The 24,337-nt window shown below is 48.3% G+C and overlaps 2 protein-coding genes across 8 annotated transcripts in view; both read left to right on the top strand.

Moving 5' to 3' along the window:
- Window positions 1-13,972, top strand: part of CAMTA1 (calmodulin binding transcription activator 1) — a 235,443-nt gene extending 221,471 nt beyond the window's left edge. For 3 of the 7 annotated variants that reach the window (XM_039563897.1, XM_039563895.1, XM_039563896.1), the window contains 3 exons: window positions 1,052-1,082; window positions 4,464-4,534; window positions 10,475-13,972. In XM_039563897.1, the coding sequence (XP_039419831.1) occupies window positions 1,052-1,082; window positions 4,464-4,534; window positions 10,475-10,538 (166 nt within the window). In that variant the 3' untranslated portion in view covers window positions 10,539-13,972. The remainder of the gene's footprint in view (window positions 1-1,051; window positions 1,083-4,463; window positions 4,535-10,474) is intronic. The other 4 variants (XM_039563894.1, XM_019289757.3, XM_019289756.3 and 1 more) reach the window with 2 other exon arrangements.
- A 6,086-nt stretch (window positions 13,973-20,058) lies between these two features.
- VAMP3 (vesicle associated membrane protein 3) lies at window positions 20,059-23,860 on the top strand. The gene is made up of 5 exons (XM_039564120.1): window positions 20,059-20,186; window positions 21,403-21,484; window positions 22,081-22,239; window positions 22,843-22,894; window positions 23,648-23,860. Coding segments are annotated over exons 1-5 (315 nt in total). The 5' UTR covers window positions 20,059-20,184; the 3' UTR covers window positions 23,668-23,860.
- Window positions 23,861-24,337: the final 477 nt, after the last annotated feature.

The raw sequence follows: 24,337 nt of genomic DNA, 5'->3' as shown, positions 1-24,337 counted from the left end.
TATTTCAGGTGTTTTGGGAGAGTTAGCGGGAGGTTCTGCAGTTGGAGCTCTCAGTAGTGGATACATAGATGTTGATGAAAATCAGAAAAGGTGTGAGTTTTAGCTGAATATACTCTTAGAGAAGATGCTGGAGTTGTAGTAGCCAAATATTCTTCGGTGTCATGGAGACAAAAGGGATCGTTCATCAGCAGGAGTCATTCTGACCGTCAGACATGTATTGTTTCCTTTTGACTTTGAACAAAACCCCCATATTTATCCATCTGTTGTCATATTCTCAAAAATCCGGTAAAGAACATGCATCAGCATAACACGGTATCAACATGATTTGTCACAGTTGTTTGTTGAGAATGAGAAACAGAAACTTCCTGGCCTCCCAGGAGAGCTTCACCCATCTTCCCATGGTGCCCAAACCTGTCAGCTTGTACTTGACTAACTTCCAGCCTGAAGCTGGCCGCTAACACATCCTGAGGCCGAACCAAAGCTTTGCACAGTTAATGATTTTGGGAAGACTCCCCCTACTTAGTGATCCCCAGATGTGACACATCTAGAGCTGCAAGGAAATCCAGGAGTTCCAAATGGTTTTGGATTTGGTGAGCTGAATTCATGTATGGTACAGTCAGCTTGCACTGGGAAGGTAACCTCATATCCCCTATTCTTTCTCTGATTTGTTGGAAACTTTTACTCTTCTGGGGGTATCTAAAGCATTGCTAAGCTAGGATTATGATCTGCAGTGTTTTCTATGGAGTAGCATTTGGAATGAGATAGAAAAGAGATGATTGCTGCAAGGGAAGGCAGGATGCAGCTAGCAATGCCACGAGGATGAGAGTGTTGGGTTTTTTCTACTTGCTTATAACTTTCTGCCCTAAAGCACCTAAACACAGGACTACTTTTCCCTGGTAAAGAGGAGTCCCGTAGGCAGGAGTGGGAAGGGTTCTTTCTCTCCAGGCAAGCAGAAGTGCTGTCTCCTCCTCCCTGAAGTGAAGCTCTGGGTAAGGTACGGTTGTTGCCATGTGTGTCTAATGGCTCTTTGGTATTGTTTTGCACTCTGAAGCCCTCTGGTGGACCATAGGCTGTACAAAAGGGTGAGTGTAGCTGCCTGCTAGCCAGTTCCTCTCTTCCATTTTAAATATATTTGCTTTCTGCTTGCTTGCATGGGGCTGCGGCCGAGATATGCCAGTAAGTTTCACCTCCATTAATTATATGAAAGAATCCTGTCTAAACTAACCCTACTGCAATGACTAACACTGCTGCTTTTGTAACAGGACAGAGCTCTGCAGTAGATGTTACCAATGCATGAATGTGTGAAAAAGGACATGTATATTCATCATGGGCATGCTTAGATGGCGTTGTCGGTGGGGTATTTTTTCAGTATCCAAAAGGGCTGTGAGTAGATGTTGGAATTTGACAGGGTCTGCACTCAGACACACTCAGTGAGTTCTGTTGTCATGGTCTGCAGCAGCATTCAGGGTAGACCATAGGAAGCTGCACTACAGGTGCAGCCTGCTCTAAATGGGTGTTTATTTCTGCCTGAGCCAGATGGAAGCAGAAGAGCTCCTCACACTGCTTTTTACTCCCAAAGGTGGTTAAGCACCAGTGCTTATCTTCTAGAAGTTGGTCTTTGGTAAGTGACACATCTGGTTGCCTTATAGGGCCAGCTTTTTGACAGCTGTTTCTCTCGTTTGTTAATCCACATATTGGGAAGGAAAACAAAAAAAAAAAGACATGAAGATGCTGTAACTGTGTTGTAGTAAGTGCCAAGAGAGCTTCTGTTGGGAGTCTCATTCTCAGCATGAAGAGCCCACTCACCTGTGTGTTCAGTCATGTTAGTGGCTGGTTGGCTGCATGACAGCAGGGTGGCAAGGGGTGGTGCTGCCTGGAATCAAAAGAAAAGCTTTCCAAACAATATTAAAATGGTACTATAAAGAGCAGTTCTTTAATGAAAGTTTTCAGATGTGGAAAATGTAGGTATGGGCACATGTGGTATAGGATTTTTACAATTTTTATAATGTTAATTAATTAGTCTGTCTAGCAGGTGCATCCAGTAGGAGGCTATGGTGACCCACCCTTGGGCCTGCCCCTTGGAGTGTCTCCAGTTCTTTGCCCCGTATCTTGTTTTCATTCTCACTGGTGCAAAACAAGATGTCCTTGTTAGAAATTCTTTTCTTGAAAATAAGACTAAATAGAATTTCAAGAATGTGACATAATGTGTTCAAAAGGATTAGCTATTGTTTTAAAGTGTGAAAAAGGGTAAGAAGGTGCTAGAAACTATAAAACTCTATATTAAAAATCTGCAAAGCTACAAATACATGAAAAAGCTAAAAATCTTCAGGTATCAGTGAGAGAATTCCATGGCAGATCTCTCAAGGCATGTGCCTCAGCTGCCAGCAGGCTGCTCTGTTCCGTCTCGCACCTGAGAGGTCATTAGGGCAGCAGGGTTTTTGTCAAAAACTGCCGTCAGAAACATCACTGTTTGTGTGCTTATTGCTCCTGTTTTTAGCAAGGGAGGGGTGGCCTGGACCCCTGCTTCCATGTAATGTTCTGTAAAGAAAACTTTGTTGTTGATCACGGAGTTTTATTGACTTGGAATTGCAGAGATCATTTTCAAGGCTCAAGAGTGAGAGCATGAGCTGGGCTAAAGCCTGCTGGAGCCACCATTATTTGTTTAACTATTTAGGCTAACAAAGAAGCAGCAGCTGATGACATTTGTTTCCAGACTGTGACTTCTATGCTACCATTTTTTGTTGTGTGTCCTTGTTTCTTTACAAGTTAAAATTTGGAGTTTTTACTAATAACAGGTGAAGTAGGAATTGGATGAAATGAGGGCAAAGGCCTAGACGTGCCCTGAGGGCAGGGGTTGCTGTCAGCAGAGGCTGGTATTGGAGGAGAAACAGTTGTTGCACTTTTAAGGCTTTGCGTGTGGAACAGCATATGAGAAATTAGCAGGAAGCAAATTCTGGAAGTTTGGTAGCATTTCCAGGTTTTGCCTGGAGTGACCACTGATGTGTGATTGATGGGGAAATGGGGCAGCTCTCTGTCTGGAAAAAGTAAACTGTGAGCTATCTGAAAATGTACTGACTACTGTTCTGCCAAAGTAAGTCTGTAATAGCAAAACATTCTTTGCTGCTCTGCATTCTGGTAACACCCTGTGTGTCTGCTGCTGGCGTGCACACACATGAAGAGCATTCCCAGGCCTGCTGATGTGCACAGGCTGACACAGCCCCTTGTGCTGAGGGCATGCCTGCAGACGTGTCTGTCTGTAATACACGAACAGGGTGTTTTCTGTACTCGTGCTGTTGGAGATAATGGTCGCAGCATTTGCTCCTGGGTTTCAGTTTTAAAACCTTTCCAAATTGATTGGTTTTTTTTTTTTCTGGATTTATTTGGGTGACATTACACCAGGATCAGTGAGGAAGGAGAGGCAGGAGATTTTACTGGCCAACTCTTGTGAGACAAGACTTGTTATCCTTCTGCAGTAGAAATTAAAATACCTTTTAGGGGAAAAAAAACCCATCCAGTTGCTGTTGCCTTTAAGTAACAGTTAAGGAAACCTGCTTCAGTGGAGGGATTTCAGCTACTCACCATGCCCCACTACACAAATGTTTGCCTGCGTATCAGTCAAACTATCCACTGTAGCCTCCTGCAGAAGAGAGCTTTGCTCCCAGTCTGGGTGTAGAGTTGAACAAATAGCACAGCTGCTTGCAGCGTGACCCTCTCTGCCCTACCCTTGGCAGGAGATGATCTGGAGCAGATCACAAGGAGTGAGTCTTTCCCATCACTAGGTGGTGACCAGTGAGGCACCTTCTGCCTACAGCAAAAGTTGCTCCCTGGGGCGGAACAAGTGCACTTGTTACCTGTGACCATGAGTAATAAAAACTGTCTTCATTCACCTTCCATGTACAAATAGACCCCCTTACCCTGCCATGTTCTCATGGTTTGATTAAATGCTGCTCTCCAGTTTTGGGGGAGCAAGTGTGTAGCATCTGAAGTCAGTTCTCTGGTAAGTACAGCTGCATTTCATACCTGAATAAACAACATCTGCCATGTTTTGTTGTTCTCTGCATACTCTTCCCTCTTTTGGCATTTTAGCAACAAACCTTTTCCTACTCCTGTGCATCTGGGACTTGTATATTTTATGTGGTTTTAATCTGTGCCGTGCAGCAGGCATTGCATTGAGGTACCTGGTTTCTCACATCTCTTAGTAAGATTGAGAACGGGGGAAAATTTCAAGGGGTAGGAAAGTCCCATTTGTTTGAGTTCAGGACGATGTGTGAAAATGTCATATTGGGATATGCGTCACTGTACCTGCAACAAGAGTTTTCAAAGTAATTTCTTTTTTCATTTACCTCTTGCAGGGGCTGAATGTATTTGGAGCTCAGATGTGTGTGTTAAATTGCAGACCGCGTGCTCTCGGGTGTCGTTCTTATTGGGCCTTTCTGTCTTTTTTGTTTTGCTGCCTAAATGAGGTATCTGGAAAAAGGCAAGATCTCCCTTGTCTTAAATATCCCACAGACCATTTCAGCTCTCAGAGCAACAGGTAACTCGCCAGCCAGCCTTCTCTGGCTCTTGCACCCTGTCCTGTAAACTGATCTTCAGCATTCGGACTCATTCAGCATTTCCCTGGCTGGGCATTACGGAGTCACTCTGATGAAGCAGCTTTGTGTTACGCTTTACCCATGAAGCCATCGTTTGCTGTGACTTTTCCTGAGTAGGGCTGGTTCATTTGCTGACACCTCGTACAGGACTGGGGAGGGCACGGGGAGAGGAGCTGCCACTCGCTGGGGCTGTTGCTTTCTACATTGCTTCAGCACATACTGATGCACCCTCTGTATGGTGTCCAAATGAGCAACACAGTGTGAAAGGCAGAAACTTGGGCTGGCTGGAGCAGTTTGGGAACCAGGATGTATCTCCCAAGAGTCAGGGTTCAAAGCTCATGTTTGAAATCATCTTCTCTTCTTTCAGTATGTCAGCACCATGGCTGTGATTTCAGACACCTTAGCAGTGGTCATCTCTATTGCACGTGCTTTTTCCTTCCATCTGCTCTTCAGCACTTGCAGAGGGAGTAACTTTGTGCCTTAGAAGTGCTTACTGTCTAGAGAATATGTTATTGAGGAGGTGTTTGTTCAAGGCTTCATCGGTGCGAAATCAGATGTACGGTCCTTGCAGTTTTGTGCATGGTTTCAGAGCTGCTGGAATAGGATGGTGCTTTTTTGTTTGGAGACCTGCAAAAGCCAGGTCCTGTTTCCCATTCTGGGGTGTTCCACTTGCAGCTGGGTGTTACTTGAACTGTCCTCACTCCAGCCCCCATTCAGCTCGGGGAGGTGCTCCCAGAAGTGATCCAAGCCAGCGTGACAGTGCTTGTAGACTCTTGGAGAGGTTTGCACACCATCCAGCAGCACCTGGCCTGCTGCTATCACTTCCAGTGCCCTCATTTCCTCTGTTGTTTAAAAAAATAAGAGTCTCACTGCAAGTCTACCAATCTTCTCTAAGAACATTCTTTCTGCTGTTCAATTCTATAAATCCCAGTAGTGTTCTTTTTTCTTAGAGCAGTATATTAATGCTTGTAACAGCAAACGCTACGCTTTGGTTCTCTTCCCCTGCCTCAATTTAAGAGTGGAAAAATGTTAACCAAAGAAGATTGCCTTGTAGCATGAAGGCAGTGCTATATTGTTCACTTACAATCTCTTGTAGCAGCACGTACTCAGAAGATTTCTATTTTCAAGGGTCCTAATTTGTCCAAAATTCTTCCCTCTATTTTTTAACTGCACTTAAAAATTTGGAGGGTTTATTACGCTGAGTATTAATGAAGAGGAAATACCAGCCCCTGCTATCGAGACTATATTGCTGTAATCAAATCAAAGTGCCACTGAGTGAGGAACTCAAGAGAAGAAGAGTTAACAAAAGACTGAAAGGACTTCAAAGACACAGGAAAGGCTGCAGTACAGACTATCCAAGAAAGAATTAATTGGTTGAAGACAATTAGTTTTAGATTCTCTTGACAAAATGTTTTAGATAAAGCATTACCTTAGTGCATGCACTGGTTCTGGCACCTCCTGTTTATCATGGTTTGAGGAAGCAGCATGGTGTTCACAATAGCACCTCAGTGCTTCCCCAGTGCCACTCTGGCCATGGATTGGTTCCATTTTTGGTAACGTTTGGAGGTATTTCAGTTCACTGTGGCTGTGCCTGCTGCAGAGCCTGTGGTGAGCAGGACTGCCCTGCACCAGCTGCCAGGAGAAGGAAGAACTTCCCTGGCATCCCAGGGCCAACTCTGGAGAGAGGAGGAGAGACTGACAGCTGCAGACTGCAAGTTTCCATCTGTACCAGGCAGTCTGTTAATGGAATAAAGGACTCACAGGACCTCCCTGCACTTCCCCTGCAGTGAGACACATGCACTATTGCATATATTGAACAAAGAGATCCACTAATTAAAAAAATATGGTAGCTTAGTGAATTTGGATGGTCATCATCTTGAGGCCCACGTGTGTAAATGCTGTGGAATGCAGGGTTTGTTTTAAGCCATTACATGCTAAATAGCATCTTTCACTAATGTACCTCTGGCAGATTTCAGTTTATACCCTTAGGGCAATTCTCTACTATTTTGTGTCCGTGTTTTTCAGTAGTAATTATTACACCTGCATGTAAATGATGTAAATCACACCTGACCAAGGAACGTGTTGCAAATGTAAAGTGTTCAACACTGTCCCATATGCCATCCTTGTCTCTAAATTGGAGAGACATGGTTTTAAGGATGGACCACTGGCTGGATGAAGATTTGGCTGGATGGCCACGTGCAAAAAGCTGTGGTCAGTGGCTCGTGGTCCACGTGGGGGCCAGTAGTGGGGCCACTACTGTTCCACATCTTTATCAGTGCCATGGGTGGTGGCATCAAGGGCACCCACAGCAAGTTTGCTGACACCATGGAGCTATGTGGTGCAGTCACACGCTGCAGGGCAGGGATGGATCCAGAGGGACCTGGACAGGCTGGAGAGGTGGGACTGTGTGAACCTCAGGAAGTTCAACAAAATAAAGTGCAAGGTCCTACACCAGGGTCAGGGCAATCCCCCCCACACAGGCAGGTTGGGAGAAGTGATAGAGAACAGCCCTGTGGAGAAGGACTTGGGTCATGGTTGATGAAAAACTCACCCTGAGCTGGCACTGAGTGCTCCCAGCCCAGAAACCAATTGTGTCCTGGGCAGCATCCAAAGGAGTGTGGGCAGCAGGGGAGGAGGGAATTCTCCCCCTCTACTCTGCTCTTTTCAGAATCCTGCACACAGTTTTGGTGTCCCCAGCATAAGAGGGATGTGGAACTGTTGGAGCAAGTCCAAAGGATGCCATGAAGCTGATAAGAGGACTGGAGCACCTCTCCTATGAAGACAGGCTGAGAAAGTTGGGGCTGCTCAGCCTGGAAAAGAAAAGGTGGTGGAGACCTCACAGCACCTTCCAGTGTCTGAAGGGTGCTACAGGGAAGCTGAAAAGGGACTCTTCATCCAGAACTGTAGTGATAGGATGAGGAGTAATTGATACTAATTGAAAGAGGAGAACTCAAGGTTAGATATTAGGAAGAAATTCTTTTCTGTGAGGATTAAGAGACAGTGGAACAGGTTGCCCAGAGAAGCTGTGGCTGCCCCATCCCTGGAAGTGTTCAAGGCCAGGTCGGATGTGGCCTTGAGCAACCTGCTGTAGGGCAATGTGTCCCTGCCCATGGCAGGGGAGTTGCGCCTAGATGATCTTTAAGGTCCCTTCCAACCCTTTACATTCTGTTTCTGTGATTCTCTGTTTCTGAACAGGACCTGTATTAGTGCAAACGCTGAGTGCTGCAGTAATTAACTTCTGTTGGCATGTGTGTTCCAGGCAAAGAGATGGGATAGTTCTGCACCAGTACAGATATTGCATGCTGTAGGTTGAAGTTTGCAGCAAAGCATGTCTTGCATTCTTCCAGCAAAAGTGCTTCATTAGTGTAGCGCTTGCATGTGAAGTGCTAAAGTAAGGAATAGCATGTCTCAGTGGAAGAGCCACCAGCTTACTTAATGTGCATGTTCTCAGTGAGATAATAACAGGTTAATTTTACATTACAGTACTGAAGTGCAACAGAAAACACTTGGAAGTTGCACTGCAAATCATGCATTAATTGATGGTACCTTAAACACAGTTAATCTAAGCCTTAAAAACTGTCCATTGCACAGAGGCACAACACCTTTTCTAGCACAGCACCAGGGATTTTGGCTCTCCTGCTTCTAAATGGTGCACTACTAGACATATTGGTTATAAATTCAAGTGAGAGGCTGCTTTTCTGCTCCAATAAAATAAAACTAGATAGACTGAAGATGAGTAGCTTGTAATTTGTGACTGGTTTTGGCTTACTGTGCCAGCCCTCCTGTTTCTTGCAATGAGAAGGGGATCTAGCTGTACTCAGCATGAAGAACCCCAATGAACTTAGATAGAACTCAGGCTGTCAGCCTGAGTAGAGGCTTGTTGCTGCCTTCTGTGCAGTGCTGGAGTCTCCACTCTCTTGATGTCAACAGGCTCTTTTAGACACCATCTTGTGTAGAGCCAAAATCTTCTGTAGAAGATTTCTCTGTGAAGTTGTAGCAGGCAGTCAGGCTCGGCATAGCACTGTCCAAGTAGGAACTGAGAACCCCTGGTGCTGCCTTGTGCCTTCCTCAGCCTGGGGACCAGAGCACTGCTTGGCACCTGGGAGAGCCTTCTGGGCTCCTGTTCTGGGCTTGGATTTCAGGAATGCTGGGGCCCCTTCAGCAGTGGCCATCAGACTCTGAACACACTGTGTGCATTTGGACTAGCAGAGCCCTCTGTCTTTCCATACATGATATTCTCCAACAGTGGAATTAAGATAATTAGCAAAGGTCTAACCTGCATACAGTTTAGTCTGATTTGACCCCTGTTGGCCACATTTCACAAATACTGAGAATGCATTTGAGTGCTAGAGCTTTAAGTCAGCTAAAACAGAGGTAAAAGCACCCAGCTCCCTTTTCACTGTGGTTCTGACTAACAGTACGTGCAGAAAAATGACTAAATAAAACGTGAAATGGAGGTGTATTTATAGAGATCAATTTATAGCCTTCACTGTATCCTTATATTAGGCTGGTGCAAGAGCCAGAAGAAGATGTGTGGGTGTAAGTCTACGCACAGTAGCTACAAACTGTCACTGCTGCTTCTCAGCTCTCCTGACATGTTTTATTACTTTTATTTACTTGGGCTTTGTTAAATGCTTTCACTTGTAGCTGGTTGCATTACACAGATTTGCATCTCTTACACTATTTTTTTGTATTACACCTTTGTTACTTGTCCTTTCAAGTTTTTGCAACATCACATGAGCACTTGAGCCTGTACATGCTTAGCTAGATCACCTTTCATTTTGAGCTGTAAACTGCTCCTTTTGTGGGGGACTTCCCCTTGCAGGAGCAGAGGGAGGACATGTAGAGGCAGGTGGCAAAGGGACCTCACTGCAGAGGAAATCCCTGCAAGCGGAGGCAGAGCCAGCCCCAAGCACAGCTGGGCACCTTTTGTTTTAGGGGCAGCATGGAAATACCTCTGGATTTGGTCTGGCTCCTCTGCAGGGAGCCTGCACTGACACACAGCCAGGTTCTCAGCCTGAGCAGAGGTTTTGCTGCTGCCCAGCTCCAGTGCAGAGCTGTTTCACTCAATGGGATTGAAATGATTCCCTTTTTCTTCATCCTTTAATTTAATTTTTAACTTTCTTGGCTTTCAGTGATGGTTTAGTTCTTGTGCTGACAGGTTAGAGGAGGTAAGGTATGGCATGCATTTGAGAGAATTGAGAACTGGGGCATGAGGCCACATCTAGGAAGAGTGACTTCCACACTGTAGGTTCATCTCCCTTGGCACACAGCATCCTGCACTGCTGGGAAAATACACCAACATGCTACCAGCAACATAAAACGTACAGGCACCAGCAGCTGGAGTACTTGTGAAACAAAGTACCTTTCTTCACACCCATACTGGTTCTTCTGCTTGCACATAAATACTTTCTTACGTTAAGTTCTTGTATCAGCACCAGGCTTCCTTTCCAAGCTGGACAGACTGATTTTCCCCCACTGTGCTGTCGCTGCCTCAGCACCGTGTGGAGAAAAGGGCTCAGCACTGAACAGCCCCTTTGCCACGACAAATAGGAAGCAGCTGCAGGGTCAGGCAGTGAACAGCAGTCCGGGAAACCTCAAGCAATCAGGCCACCAGAACAAAACCCAGCTGTAGTTGCCACTACTGGGGGGAAAACATTAACTGGAACCAAGTGTCTCTCCAAACGTGTTTGTCTGGGATCTCCAGTGGTCCATTCTTGCGCTTCCAACTGTTTATGGTGTTGGGAAGGCGTTACCCTCCTGCCATGTCTCTGGGAGCTGCCTCTTCTGCACGGGAGGTTGGAGTGATGAATCCTTGTGATTGTTCTGTCTTCAAGAGATTTGTAATAGAAGTGTTACATAGCTCCTCTTTGTTTTTTCAGAGTGAAAGAATTGAAAAAGGCCAAGGAACTTGAAGATACGCAGCAGCATCCCGTAGCAATGTGACATTGCTTTTCAGACTGTTTTCATTTTCTGTTTTTAGCAGAGACATGCAACAACAACAAAAATAACCACTGCAGTTCTGGAAATACCAGCTGCAGGATTTTAACAGTAATGTTTTGGTCATTGCATTTGCACTTTCATGGACAACTTTTAATTTGTTCAGCAAGACATCTTGGAACTCAATCTTCTGTTGGATCGTGGGGAAAACAAGACACCAGGAGGAAACCGTGAGTTGCTTCATTCTCCGAGAAGGAAGGAAGAAGCGATTAATTATCCTTTTCATATAGGGCTGTATTAAACAACATGTGGAACTGTACAAATATTATACCAAAAATATTGTTCAGAAAAGGTGGGAATGCACAAGCAACACAAGAATGCTGTTCCTGCACCTGTCAGTCATCTCCAAGAAACTGAAGCTTTGAGAGTCTCAGTGGAGGGGCTTAGATCAGTACATCTTTATTGGGTCCATGCATCCTCATTTCCTTCGCACTCCTGTCTTTTGTGTTTTATTTAAACCTCTACAGCACACTTAATGCAACTTTTTAAATCTGCAGGTTTTTAATACATCCCGTGGGAACTTACAGGAGGGGTTGGTGTATGAGAGACACGGGTATTGCATGAGGAACAGAGAGAGCAGCTTAAGCAAGTTTTACACTTTTTTTTTTTTGTATTTTTACTAGAACCTGCAAACATATCAGCTGTCATGTACTTTCTCTCATGTTCAGCACTTTATTTTCTAGCCTTACCTTCATGTACTATTGTTTTAATTAAGTTCTTAAATAATTTGTAAAACATGTAGCTTTTTCTCTTATGTACTTGTCAAACCTCTTGTCATTTTGCAGTCACGTACATATGTTGCCTGGACATTTTATGCCACCTAAAGATCAGTGGTGCTGCATTCTGGCCAGTAAATTTCTTATTTTGGCTACTTCATCAAAATCTGGGCAGTTTCTGTATATATAGAAGGTAGAAATGGAAAATGAGAAAAAAATATTTGAAAGGGAATATATTGATTAATTACTAAATATTTTATTCACAAAGGGTCAATAACTTGGCAAGATAAAATTATTATTTGTATAGTTTTGTCTGAATGAACGAGAAGAGTGTGGATGTATTGTTTGTACATATTGTATATATTAAAGAGATATGTGCATGAACTCAAGAAAAAGAAATGAACAAAGCAAAGCATTAGTGGCTATGGTCTGTAAAATGAAACAAAAACTTTATTTCACTATAAGAAACTTTATTTTAAATGTTCTTTAGAAGAACATTTTTGCTAAAGCATGACTAAATGGCAAAAAAAGAGCTACTGTATTTAGACTTAGGAAAAAAAGGCAGAGCAACATTACTTTAAAAAAAAAAAAAAAAAAAGAAAAAAAGGATATGTTTACATTTGATTTTGGCTACCAGGAGTTTGGTTCAGTTGGGTTTAATTTATGTATTCCTTCCTTCTTTTTTTTTACCCCCGTCTTTTTTTTTTCTTTTTTTTTTTTGCCAATGGTGCCAAGTAATGTGAATGCTAATATTGCTTAAGAAAATTAAGTTACTTTTGCAAAGCAGATAATCATAAGAGTACAAAAACCGTATTTAGCTTAACACCATACACTCACTCCAATAAAGAACACTTAGAATGAACATAAAATGAAAAAAAAATAAATAGTACGAAAGTAGAAAATATGTTTCACATTTTCATATCTCCTGCTGGAAGTCAGAAAATGTAATAAAAATTGCACAAAAAATTTTAAAAAATTAAGTAAAACTTAAAAAAAAGATGCAAACTGATCCTGTAGGGGTGTCATGGTATATTGCTATTTCCACATAGTGAGGAGCCAAAGAAATTAGATTTTTTTTAAATTGAACTACTAATTTAAAACTGTCACAGATTCTCAACAATGGGAACCAGTTCTGATCTTCATTACACAGGAATGTAAGGGAAGAAACTCCTGAAGTCCGTGTCATTACTTGTGGGTCACGTACATGTGTCTGAGATCAGAAACTGCTCCTGTCTGTCTCGCTCATGGCAGTTTGAAATTTCTGAATGAACTTGTGTAAATTTGAGATTGTTAGTTTTGGAATAGTTGTTCTTGCTTGATCCCGGCCACCAACTGCAATGTTTAAACGCAAGGCTTGTTGTGAAGCCAAAAAATATTCACACATAAGAAGCTTTGAAACTGGTGTCTTTAAAAGAAGAGTAAAAACAAAGATTGTGGCAAAAAAAACTGGGGTCAGTGCTCTTGGTGCCTTTTCTATAATTGTACCTGTTTTTAATTACTTCTTTTCACTGCCAGCATTGAATTACAGTAGATGTGCTATAGCTCATTACCAGAATTCTCTTGTACATTTCTGAACTGCTGCTTTATGACCTGATTCAATTTTAAAAAAAAGGGAAAAAGGCGAAACAAATGGCCTGGCGCTCGCACTGTGCCTGTGGGCAGCCTCGAAGCCTCGATTTACTGTCTGCAATTGGAATCTTAACCATCAAATTTTCCTCTCACGCCAAAACAGAACAGGAGACGCTGAAGAATCTCCTTTGGAATGAATTGGAAATGCTCTGTATTAGTACTGGAAGAACTCTTGACATTTTGAAACTGAAATATTGCACCCATTAACGAGTACGTAACAATATAGAATTGATCTGTTCCTAACAAGAGTAGTGACCTCAGTGGAAATGTTTTAACTCCTTGTCTTTACAGAAAATGATTCAGTAATATACAGAGCTATTTCAAATTACTCTTCCAGATCCATGGGCCTGGTGGTGTATCTACTAATCTAGATCCTGCTTCAGCCAAACGTTTAAGCCTGTACTGGCTGTTAAACATGCAGGCAGTTCTGCAGCACAGCTCCAGGACTCCCGGCATGCTTGAAGCCAGGTACAGCTCCCAAGTGCTTTGTTGTGTCGGGCCGTAACCCTTCAGTGTGTCACTGGGGAGGGAGGAGCACTCCCCCACAGTGAAGTGATTCTTCAAACCCTCTTCGTGGTTGTGGAACTTAACATTTTCACCTAAGATAAGTAAGTGCAGCTTTCTAGGAAAATTCAAATTCCCAAGTGCCAGGAGCCAGATCTTCTGTCTTCTGATAATAGAATCGCTCCTTTGTGAAACACATTCGACAGCAGTAATACTGTGTGAAAGAAATACAGAATATAACATGAACCCCCTCTCTGGTTGCACGCTTATGGCAGTTCCACACAATAGCTGGTGCCCAATGGGGGGTCCCCAAGACTTGCATGTAAAACTAGTATAGATGTCTTCTCTTTTGTAAGTTTTATTTTTGTAACTGTGCATGTAAAGCATCACTGAATCAATGGATCTGTTGAAGAACTCAGCTGCTGGAACCATGCAAAATGTTTTGAATTGCCCTTAAAATATGGAAAATGTTTTCTGAATGCTTTATATTCTTTCTGCTGTAAATTAAAAAAGAAAATTTCCCCATACAAAGTGTGTGCCTTCTTCTGAATACATCTCTTCCATCCTACTTTGAGAGCGAAGTAATCCTTTAGTCACTGTAAGGAACCACAAAAAAAAAGTTTCTGCTCTACATGACCTGCTTGTAAGTATATTGCATCTGATTTTTTACAGGTTGTAGTGTGACAGTCCACAGCCTGCCCATGAGCAGGTGCAGCCCCCAGAGCTTTGTTTGTAGTTCCTCTTCAGTGGACAATCCCATCCAGGGTTTTCATGAGAAACCATGTAGACCTGGTAGCAAAATGCTTAATCCTACAGTGTACACAAAGCAGAGTCAAATGGCAGAATTGAAGAGGGCTGCTGATGCAGAAACCTAAGAGATGCAGTCATTACTGCACTAATCAAATACACAGCTTGCATGAACTGGTCCTCAAGAATGAAACTTGCACCAGACTACAAGGCTGGCCCAGCAGACAAAACCCAAAACCAGGTTTAGTAAATTAATCGTCTGGTCAGTCTGAGACTATGTTAGTACCATTATGAGCAAGCTCTTCCAAAACTCAGCTCCACAACAGCAGATGAGATTTCATTAAGAGAGTTTCTTGACTGCAGAAAAAGTTCAATTATGTTTCTCTTTAAGAATAAATCAGCATTTAACTCTCCAAATTGCTCTCTCATTTCCCCCCATTTTTCCATTTTACATGGCTGTTAATTGCTGGGTTCTTTACTATCGCGGCGGGTTGACCGTCCTGAAAGCAGACAGAAACCCACCAGCTGTGTCCACTCCCGCACCTCCTCCCTTATCCCCAGGGGTATGGCGGGAAAGAACTGGAAGACTAAACATGAGGGAAAAGAATGCTTGGGGTGAGATAAAGTTTAATAAGGGGAAAAAGAGAAATCACAACACGTGGTGCAAAGGCAGCCAGTGCCGCCCTCCCACCAGTGCCTTGCGGAGGGCGATGTTCCCTGGCGGAGTAGCCCCGGGACTCCACGGGAGCACCGCCAGCAGCAGCCGAACCCCGGCGTGGACCGGCCCTGCTCTGGTCACCGACAGCGGCGTGCGGGTGCCGGGGCAGCATCGGCTCCAGGCCCCGCCGGCACCCGGGGCAGCGAGCGCGGGGGCCCCGCCGGGCGCCCCTGGATCCAGGGCGGGGACGAGGACAAGGAGAGCCCCGGGCCGCCCGCGGACACCAGTGACAGCACCACGAAATGCACGTGTCTCTGTGTCCGTGTGTGTGTGTACGTCTGTCTGTCCGTGTGTGTGTCCGTGTCTGTGTGTGTATCTGCGTGTCCGTGTCCGTGTCTGTCCGTGTGTCCGTGTGTGTGTCCCCGTGTCTGTGTGTGTGTATCTATCTGTGTGTCCGTGTCTGTCCGTGTGTCCGTCCCTGTGGCCGTCTGTGTGTGTATCTGTGTGTCCGTGTCTGTCCGTGTGTCTGTCCCCGCGGCCGTGTCTGTGTGTGTATCTGTGTGTCCGTGTGTCCGTGTGTCTGTCCCCGTGTCTGTGTGTGTATCTGTGTGTCCGTGTCTGTCCGTGTGTCTGTCCCCGTGTCTGTGTATCTGTGTGTCCGTGTGTCCGTGTCTGTCCCCGTGTCTGTGTGTGTATCTGTGTGTCCGTGTCTGTCCGTGTCTGTCCCCGTGTCTGTGTGTGTATCTGTGTGTCCGTGTCTGTCCGTGTGTCTGTCCCCGTGTCTGTGTATCTGTGTGTCCGTGTGTCCGTGTGTCTGTCCCCGTGTCTGTGTGTGTATCTGTGTGTCTGTGTCTGTCCGTGTCTGTCCGTGTGTCTGTCCCCGCGGCCGTGTCTGTGTGTGTATCTGTGTGTCCGTGTGTCCGTGTGTCTGTCCCCGTGTCTGTGTGTGTATCTGTGTGTCCGTGTCTGTCCGTGTGTCTGTCCCCGTGTCTGTGTATCTGTGTGTCCGTGTGTCCGTGGCTGTCCCCGTGTCTGTGTATCTGTGTGTCCGTGTCTGTCCGTGTCTGTGTGTGTATCTGTGTGTCCGTGTCTGTCCGTGTGTCTGTCCCCGTGTGTCTGTGTGTCCGTGTCTGTCCGTGTGTGTGTCCGTGTCTGTCCGTGTGTCTGTCCCCGTGTGTCTGTGTATCTGTGTGTCCGTGTCTGTCCGTGTGTGTGTCCGTGTCTGTCCGTGTGTCTGTCCCCGTGTCTGTGTGTGTATCTGTGTGTCCGTGTCTGTCCGTGTGTCTGTCCCCGTGTCTGTGTATCTTTGTGTCCGTGTCTGTCCGTGTGTCTGTCCCGTGTCTTGTGTATCTGGTGGTCCGTGTCTGTCCGTGTGTGTGTCCGTGTCTGTGTGTGTATCGTCTGTCCGTGTCTGTCCGTGTGTCTGTCCCCGTGTCTGTTGTGTGTATCTGTGTGTCCGTGTCTGTCCGTGTGTCTGTCCCCCGTGTCTGTGTGTCTGTGTGTCCGTGTTGTCCGTGTGTGTGTCCGTGTCGTCCGTGTGTCTGTCCCCGTTGTCTGTGTGTGTATCTGTGTGTCCGTGTCTGTCCGTGTGTCTGTCCCCGTGTCTGTCTGTGTATCTGTGTGTCCGTGTCTGTCCGTGTGTCTGTCCGTGTCTGTGTGTGTATCTGTGTGTCCGTGTCTGTCCGTGTGTCTGTCCCCGTGTCTGTGTATCTGTGTCCGTGTCTGTCCGTGTGTCTGTCCCCGTGTCTGTGTGTGTATCTGTGTGTCCGTGTCTGTGTCCGTGTGTCTGTCCCGTGTGTCTGTGTGTCTGTGCTGTCCGTGTCTGTCCGTGTGTCTGTCCCCGTGTCTGTGTGTGTATCTGTGGTGTCCGTGTCTGTCCGTGTGTCTGTGTGTGTATCTGTGGTGTCCGTGTCTGTCCGTGTGTCTGTCCCCCGCGGCCGTGTCTGTGTGTGTATCTGTGTGTCTGTGTCTGTTCCCGTGTCTGTCCCCGTGTCTGTGTGTGTATCTGTGTGTCCGTGTCTGTCCGTGTGTCTGTCCCCCGTGTGTCTGTGTGTCTGTGTGTCCGTGTGCTGTCCGTGTGGTGTGTCCGTGTCTGTCCGTGTGTCTGTCCCCGTGTCTGTGTGTGTATCTGTGTGTCCGTGTCTGTCCGTGTGTCTGTCCCCGTGTCTGTGTATCTGTGCGTCCGTGTGTCCGTGTGTCTGTCCCCGTGTCTGTGTGTGTATCTGTGTTCCGTGTCTGTCCGTGTGTCTGTCCCCGTGTCTGTGTATCTGTGTGTCCGTGTGTCCGTGTCTGTCCCCGTGTCTGTGTATCTGTTGTGTCCGTGTGTCCGTGTGTCCGTGTGTCTGTCCCGTGTCTGTGTGTGTATCTGTGGTCCGTGTCTGTCCGTGTGTCTGTCCCCGCGGCCGTGTCTGTGTGTGTATCTGTGTGTCCGTGTCTGTCCGTGTGTCTGTCCCCGTGTGTCTGTGTATCTGTGTGTCCGTGTCTGTCCGTGTGTGTGTCCGTTGTCTGTCCGTGTGTCTGTCCCCGTGTCTGTGTGTGTATCTGTGTGTCCGTGTCTGTCCGTGTGTCTGTCCCCGTGTCTGTGTGTCTGTGTGTCCGTGTCTGTCCGTGTGTCTGTCCCCGTGTCTGTGTGTGTATCTGTGTGTCCGTGTTCCGTGGTCTGTCCGTGTGTGTGTCCGTGGTCTGTCCGTGTGTCTGTCCCCGTGTCTGTCCGTGTGTGTGTCCGTGTCTGTCCGTGTGTCTGTCCCCGTGTCTGTGTATCTGTGTGTCCGTGTCTGTCCGTGTGTCTGTCCCCGTGTCTGTGTGTGTATCTGTGTGTCCGTGTCTGTCCGTGTGTCTGTCCCCGTGTGTCTGTGTGTCTGTGTGTCCGTGTCTGTCCGTGTGTGTGTCCGTGTCTGTCCGTGTGTCTGTCCCCGTGTCTGTGTATCTGTGTGTCTGTGCCTGTCCGTGTCTGTCCCCGTGTCTGTGTGTGTATCTGTGTGTCTGTGTCTGTCCGTGTGTCTGTCCCCGTGTCTGTCTGTGTATCTGTGTGTCCGTGTCTGTCCGTGTGTCTGTGTGTGTATCTGTGTGTCCGTGTCTGTCCGTGTGTCTGTCCCCGCGGCCGTGTCTGTGTGTGTATCTGTGTGTCCGTGTCTGTCCGTGTGTCTGTCCCCGCGGCCGTGTCTGTGTGTGTATCTGTGTGTCTGTGTCTGTCCGTGTCTGTCCCCGTGTCTGTGTGTGTATCTGTGTGTCCGTGTCTGTCCGTGTGTCTGTCCCCGTGTGTCTGTGTGTCTGTGTGTCCGTGTCTGTCCGTGTGTGTGTCCGTGTCTGTCCGTGTGTCTGTCCCCGTGTCTGTGTGTGTATCTGTGTGTCCGTGTCTGTCCGTGTGTCTGTCCCCGTGTCTGTCCGTGTGTCTGTCCCCGTGTCTGTGTGTATCTGTGTGTCCGTGTCTGTCCGTGTGTCTGTCCCCGTGTCTGTGTGTGTATCTGTGTGTCCGTGTGTCCGTGTGTCTGTCCCCGTGTCTGTGTGTGTATCTGTGTGTCCGTGTCTGTCCGTGTGTCTGTCCCCGTGTCTGTGTGTATCTGTGTGTCCGTGTCTGTCCGTGTGTCTGTCCCCGTGTGTTGTGTAATCTGGTGTGGTCCGTGTCTGTCCGTGTGTGTGTCCGTGTCTGTCCGTGTGTCTGTCCCCGTGTCTGTGTGTGTATCTGTGTGTCCGTGTCTGTCCGTGTGTCTGTCCCCGTGTCTGTGTGTCTGTGTGTCCGTGTCTGTCCGTGTGTGTGTCCGTGTCTGTCCGTGTGTCTGTCCCCGTGTCTGTGTGTCTGTGTGTCCGTGTCTGTCCGTGTGTCTGTCCCCGTGTGTCTGTGTATCTGTGTGTCCGTGTCTGTCCGTGTGTCTGTCCCCGTGTCTGTGTGTGTATCTGTGTGTCCGTGTCTGTCCGTGTGTCTGTCCGTGTCTGTCCGTGTGTCTGTCCCCGTGTCTGTCTGTGTATCTGTGTGTCCGTGTCTGTCCGTGTGTGTGTCCGTGTCTGTCCGTGTGTCTGTCCCCGTGTCTGTGGTGTATCTGTGTGTCCGTGTCTGTCCGTGTGTCTGTCCCCGTGTCTGTGTGTGTATCTGTGTGTCCGTGTCTGTCCGTGTGTCTGTCCCCGTGTCTGTGTGTCTGTGTGTCCGTGTCTGTCCGTGTGTCTGTCCCCGTGTCTGTGTGTCTGTGTCCGTGTCTGTCCGTGTGTCCGTGTCTGTGTCTGTGTGTATCTGTGTGTCCGTGTCTGTCCGTGTGTCCGTGTCTGTGTATCTGTGTGTCCGTGTCTGTCCGTGTGTCTGTCCCCGTGTCTGTGTGTCTGTGTGTCCGTGTCTGTCCGTGTGTCTGTCCCCGTGTGTCTGTGTATCTGTGTGTCCGTGTCTGTCCGTGTGTCTGTCCCCGTGTCTGTGTGTGTATCTGTGTGTCCGTGTCTGTCCGTGTGTCTGTCCGTGTCTGTCCGTGTGTCTGTCCCCGTGTCTGTCTGTGTATCTGTGTGTCCGTGTCTGTCCGTGTGTGTGTCCGTGTCTGTCCGTGTGTCTGTCCCCGTGTCTGTGTGTGTATCTGTGTGTCCGTGTCTGTCCGTGTGTCTGTCCCCGTGTCTGTGTGTCTGTGTGTCCGTGTCTGTCCGTGTGTCCGTGTCTGTGTCTGTGTGTCTGTGTGTCCGTGTCTGTCCGTGTGTCTGTCCCCGTGTCTGTGTATCTGTGTGTCCGTGTCTGTCCGTGTGTCTGTCCGTGTCTGTGTGTGTATCTGTGTGTCCGTGTCTGTCCGTGTGTCCGTGTCTGTGTATCTGTGTGTCCGTGTCTGTCCGTGTGTCCGTGTCTGTGTCTGTGTGTCTGTGTGTCCGTGTCTGTCCGTGTGTCTGTCCCCGTGTCTGTGTGTGTATCTGTGTGTCCGTGTCTGTCCGTGTGTCTGTCCCCGCGCCCGCTCGCGCCGCTCCGTTGTTGCCGTTGCCGTTCCCGTCACCGCCCGGGGCGGGCAGGGTCGGCACAGCGCCCCCCAGCGGCCGCAGCCGCGGACAGCGGCCTGCGAGGGCACGGCCATGGCCCGGCCCCGCCCCAGCCCCGCCCCGGGGCCGGCCCGGCCCCGCTCCCGAGCCCCGTCCCAGGCTCCGCCCTGAGCCCGCCCCGATCCCGCCCTGGGCCCCGCCCATCGCCTCCGCCCCATCCCGCCCCGGGCTCCGCCTGTCGCCCCCGCCCCGATCCCGCCCCGGGCTCCGCCCATCGCCCCCGCCCCGATCCCGCCCCGGGTCCCGCCCCGTGAGTCGTCAGCGCGGGGCGCCGCGCGCAGTTCCCGCTGGACCCGCCCGGGTGCTCCCGCTGTGGCCCCGTTCCCGTCCCGCCGTCAGGATGTGAGTGCGGGGCGAGCGGGGGCAGCTGGGGAGCGGGCGGGAGCAGGGCCCGGTCCGGCGCCGCGGGCGGGGGCTCCGGGAGGGGCTGCGCGGAGGGGCGGTCGCGGCCGGCGGCGGAGGCGAGGCCCGGCCCGGCCGTGCCTTGGGGCGCGCCCCCTGCGCCGCTGCTCGGGCCGGTACCGGGGCGCTGGCCTGGGCTGCGCTGGCCTGGGCTGCGCTGGCCGGGCTGTCCCGCCAGCCCCGGGCGCGTCTCAGAGCGGGGCCCCGCCCTGCCGGGGAGAGCGCCTGCTGGGCACCGGGGCGTTGCTCTGTTCGGAACCTCGCAGGAAGCCAGTGTCATTTCCGAGGCTGTTCACCTGGAACTGGCACTGAAGCAGCACCGAAGGGTGGCGGCAGTGCCAAAACAGTGATACTGTATTGTACAGGGCCGGCTCTGAGCCTTGTCCTGGGTCGCGCGTTGTGCCTGTACTCACTAGATGCAAGTTAGAAGCTAACGTGCAAACGTATAAATACAGGAAACAGTAAGACTGGGCTGTTTGGAGTGCCAGGATGCTCTAAACAAGCATCTGATGTGGAAGAACATGGACAAGGAAATTGAGTACAGATAGTTCCAGAGAGACGCATTAAAAACCGGCCAGGTGGTGAAAAAGTAATGAGGAGTATGTGCAGAAGCTCTTGCATCCATTAGAGAGTGTTGTAGCTGGTGTAAAGAACTCTGTTATGAATTCAAAGCTTACCAAAGGTAAATTCTTGTATTTGCCAAATACTTGTTTCTTCTGGTGCTTTCTCTTGCTCTTTACCAACCATTTCAAAAGAATAGAGAAGCATTGCTGGAAAATCACATAGTTAGTATAAGTATTAAGGTTTTGCATTTAATTTTTTGTAAACTACTGTTGCTTGAAACTTAGTACTTGTGTTCATATGGGAAAGTAAGGACACCCCTGAGCCCAAACTTCTCATTCTTTGAGCCCTATGGACCACTGTTGGAGCTGTCCCCTGCCTCATTGCAAAGTGTGGTATTAGCAAGCCACTGCTGCCTCTTAGCACAGCAGGCAATTTGTTGACAAGATGTTTGGGACAGTGTGTGACTTGTGCCCATTGTCAGCTGTTAAATCACCATTTCTCCAGTAAGAAACTGCCCTGTATTTATTCCAATGATACAAGTTCCCTGTTTTCAGCACTGTCAGATGTATAATGATGACTTTCTTTACTGCAGGTCAGCCAACGTCCCTGGAAGCTCAAATATGGCTGCTGGAGGCAATCGCCGGCTTCAGCAGACTCAACACCAAGTAGATGAGGTAAAAGTCTGGTCTGATAGTAGTGTCATCCTCTTCCTGCAGGAAACCTATGTAATTAGAAGGGATATTTTTGCTAAAGCAGTTTCCCCTTCATTATATGAAGGGGAAGCAGCGAGAAGTTCCCAGTGTCCAAACACTAGCTGCAGTCTTGGTGCTTGAGGATTTGACATAAGTAAAGATAAAAACCTTTGCTTACAGAGAATTAAGTTTCTTCCTCATGAGTAGCCATGAGAGCTGACTGCCAAATGTGATTTTTGTGGAGTCCGAAAGCCAGGCTGGCTGGCAGGTTTTTTTTTGATGTGGTTTACTGTCATGTTTATATGCCTCAACTCCTTCTGAAGCAAATCAGGAATTATTTCCCAGGTTTGAAGGAATGCCAGCACTACTGACTTTTTAAAGTAGGCACTAGGGGCTTCTAGCCACAGGTGAATTTCATAGTTTTCTTTAAGCTTATGACTGCATATACTAAAAGGCAGTAGCTCCTGCTTCTGTGACAAGAAAACGCTGAGTACCACGTGTTGCTGTCTGTTGGCTGCAGTATGTTCCACTGTGTGTCACACAACTGGTAACTTACTGTAAGCATTGAACTGCTCTAGGTTGTTGACATCATGAGAGTGAATGTGGACAAGGTATTGGAGCGAGATCAGAAGCTGTCAGAGCTGGATGACCGCGCTGATGCCCTGCAAGCAGGAGCTTCCCAGTTTGAGACCAGCGCGGCCAAGCTGAAGAGGAAGTATTGGTGGAAGAACTGCAAGGTAACCTTGGCTTGTGTGCTTATACTGTGCAGTATTGCAGGTCAGCATCTCAAAAGGCAGAAAAAGTTTAGCCAATGTTATTTAAGTTAAAGCATGGCTCGGTGGCTGGGTGAAGTAACAACAAGCTGCATTACTGGCCATGTTGCCCTATGCAGGATCTTGTCTAAGATGGTAATGGCCAGAGGGGAAGCATGTCAGTAATCTGAGGCTTTGAGAAACAGGAAGAAAAGGCTAAAAATGCATAGCTTGAATTAGTGTGCAGGAAGTATTAGAAAGTGGAAGAAGCTCACTCAGACTCCTGTACTTGTAGCTGTTGCCAAAGGTTGGAGTCGTCTTTGGTGAGTAACTAAACAGCTTGTGTATTCCCTCGGGACAGTGTTTATGGGGAGAAAACCATATTGCTCTGTTTGCCTGTGTGCATGGCCTGCCATCCCTGAGTGCTAGTAGTGGACTGAGCTTGTTGACTGAAGAACTTTTGCTTGCCATGTTAGATCTGACAAACAGTGCTAAAAGTCCCTTGCAGGGGCTGTTTTCCTGTACCCTGAGGGGCAGTCGATGCTGTTGCATGGTGTGTAGTAAGTGTTGTATGGCTTTTTTTCACAGATGTGGGCAATATTGATAGCTGTTGTTGTCATTATCATCATCATCATTATTGGTAAGTTTGACCAAAATGGGGATTTCTCCTAGATTTGGAATGGATGGTGTTAATTTGCTGACTGGTACAGTTTAAGCAAAGCCAGGATATTCAGGTGGAAGTATATCCAACATGAATTTGAAATAGCAGTGAGGGATTTAATAATTGCATGCAGTGAGTGGCAAACTGTGATAACGTGGGAGCTCCAGTACCAGAATCTCAACCACGAGTGAGGGTGACAAAGGTGAAAGTGGAAATAGCAAGGACTTGGAAACCAGGAACAGACTTGGGGTTTTTTTTTAAAGGTGCCTGTTGCGGAAGTGTAACATGAGATTCCACACGCCTTCCTTGTCTGAGAACCGTTATCATCTGCCTTGGCTTCCTGCTAGAGGAACCTTTTTTGGTGTGGCTTTGTGTAGAGGTTTTGCTGCCGGGTGAAATGAGAGACTACCGTTGGGTTAGGATAGAGAGCCAGGGCCTGTATGGTTCAGTCTTTTGAGTCTTCATGTAATCGCCAAGTATTTAATGGGAAGACAAAGTTTTTAAGTTTGTGCTATAACAGTAACAAACACAGCAGTAACCATTGACATCAGAGACGTAGTCCTGGTGTGCAAGCACAAGGGAAAACTACAACTAAGAAAACCAACATGGGCAAATTCTTAGATTTAAGGGATTTAAGAGGGATTTATCTCTATTATCTTAAATTCTTAAAATGCACGATTATTATGGTGAGGTGCTGAAGGACATCGTCCAACCTTTTTCTTCTCTTTGTAGTCTGGAGTGTGTATTCATGAGTTACAAGAAGAAACTCAGATCAACTGAACGTGCCTTTGAGAATCTTCTTCAGCCTCTCCACTTCAAACTTGCTGCCTTCTCAGCCCGTTTACTGCTGTTTAAAGCAAAACTATTTTGATTACTGAGATGTTAACTAACTTTACTGGTCGCCTTAAGACACTCCTGTCATTAATTACTAACCAGCACAGCTCACCACTCGCACAGTGCCTTAATGAACCGGGGCGCGGAGCTGCCGGGGCGGGCCCGGCTCCGGGGTCCCGCTCTGGATCCCGCCGGGCCACGCCCCCCGGCCACGCCCCCCGGACCACGCCCCCGGGCCACGCCCCCGCCGGGCCACGCCCAGGGGCGGGGCGGCCCTGCACGTGGCGGCGGGGCATGCGCGCGCACGGGGGCCGCGTGCGGCGCCGCGTGAGGGGCGGGGCGGTGCCCCCGCGCGCGCCGGCCCCGCCCCCCGCGCGCGTTCTCCTCCAATAAAGCTGCTCTGACCCCGCCCCCGCCTCCTCCTCTGTCCGCGGGGCGCGGCGCACGTGGCGCGGGTGTGTGGGAGCGGGGCCGCCGCGTGCGCCGCGTTACGTAACGGCGCGGGGCGGGGGCGCGGCCCCTCAGGGCGCTCCCGGCCCGGAGCTGGGACAGGCCGGGGTCGGCGGGAGAGGCGCGGCCTCGACGGGG

This window comes from Corvus cornix, chromosome 21, assembly GCF_000738735.6.
Source record: "Corvus cornix cornix isolate S_Up_H32 chromosome 21, ASM73873v5, whole genome shotgun sequence".
Classification (NCBI taxonomy): Eukaryota; Metazoa; Chordata; class Aves; order Passeriformes; family Corvidae; genus Corvus; species Corvus cornix.
The sequence above is the reverse complement of the archived record's forward strand: the minus strand, read 5'-3'. Positions and strand labels throughout refer to the sequence as shown.

Coding starts and splice junctions, on each gene's coding strand:
- VAMP3 (XM_039564120.1), top strand. Junction 22,240..22,842: donor ATTGGTGGAAGAACTGCAAG/GTAACCTTGGCT, acceptor TTTTTTTCACAG/ATGTGGGCAATATTGATAGC. Junction 22,895..23,647: donor TATCATCATCATCATTATTG/GTAAGTTTGACC, acceptor TTCTCTTTGTAG/TCTGGAGTGTGTATTCATGA.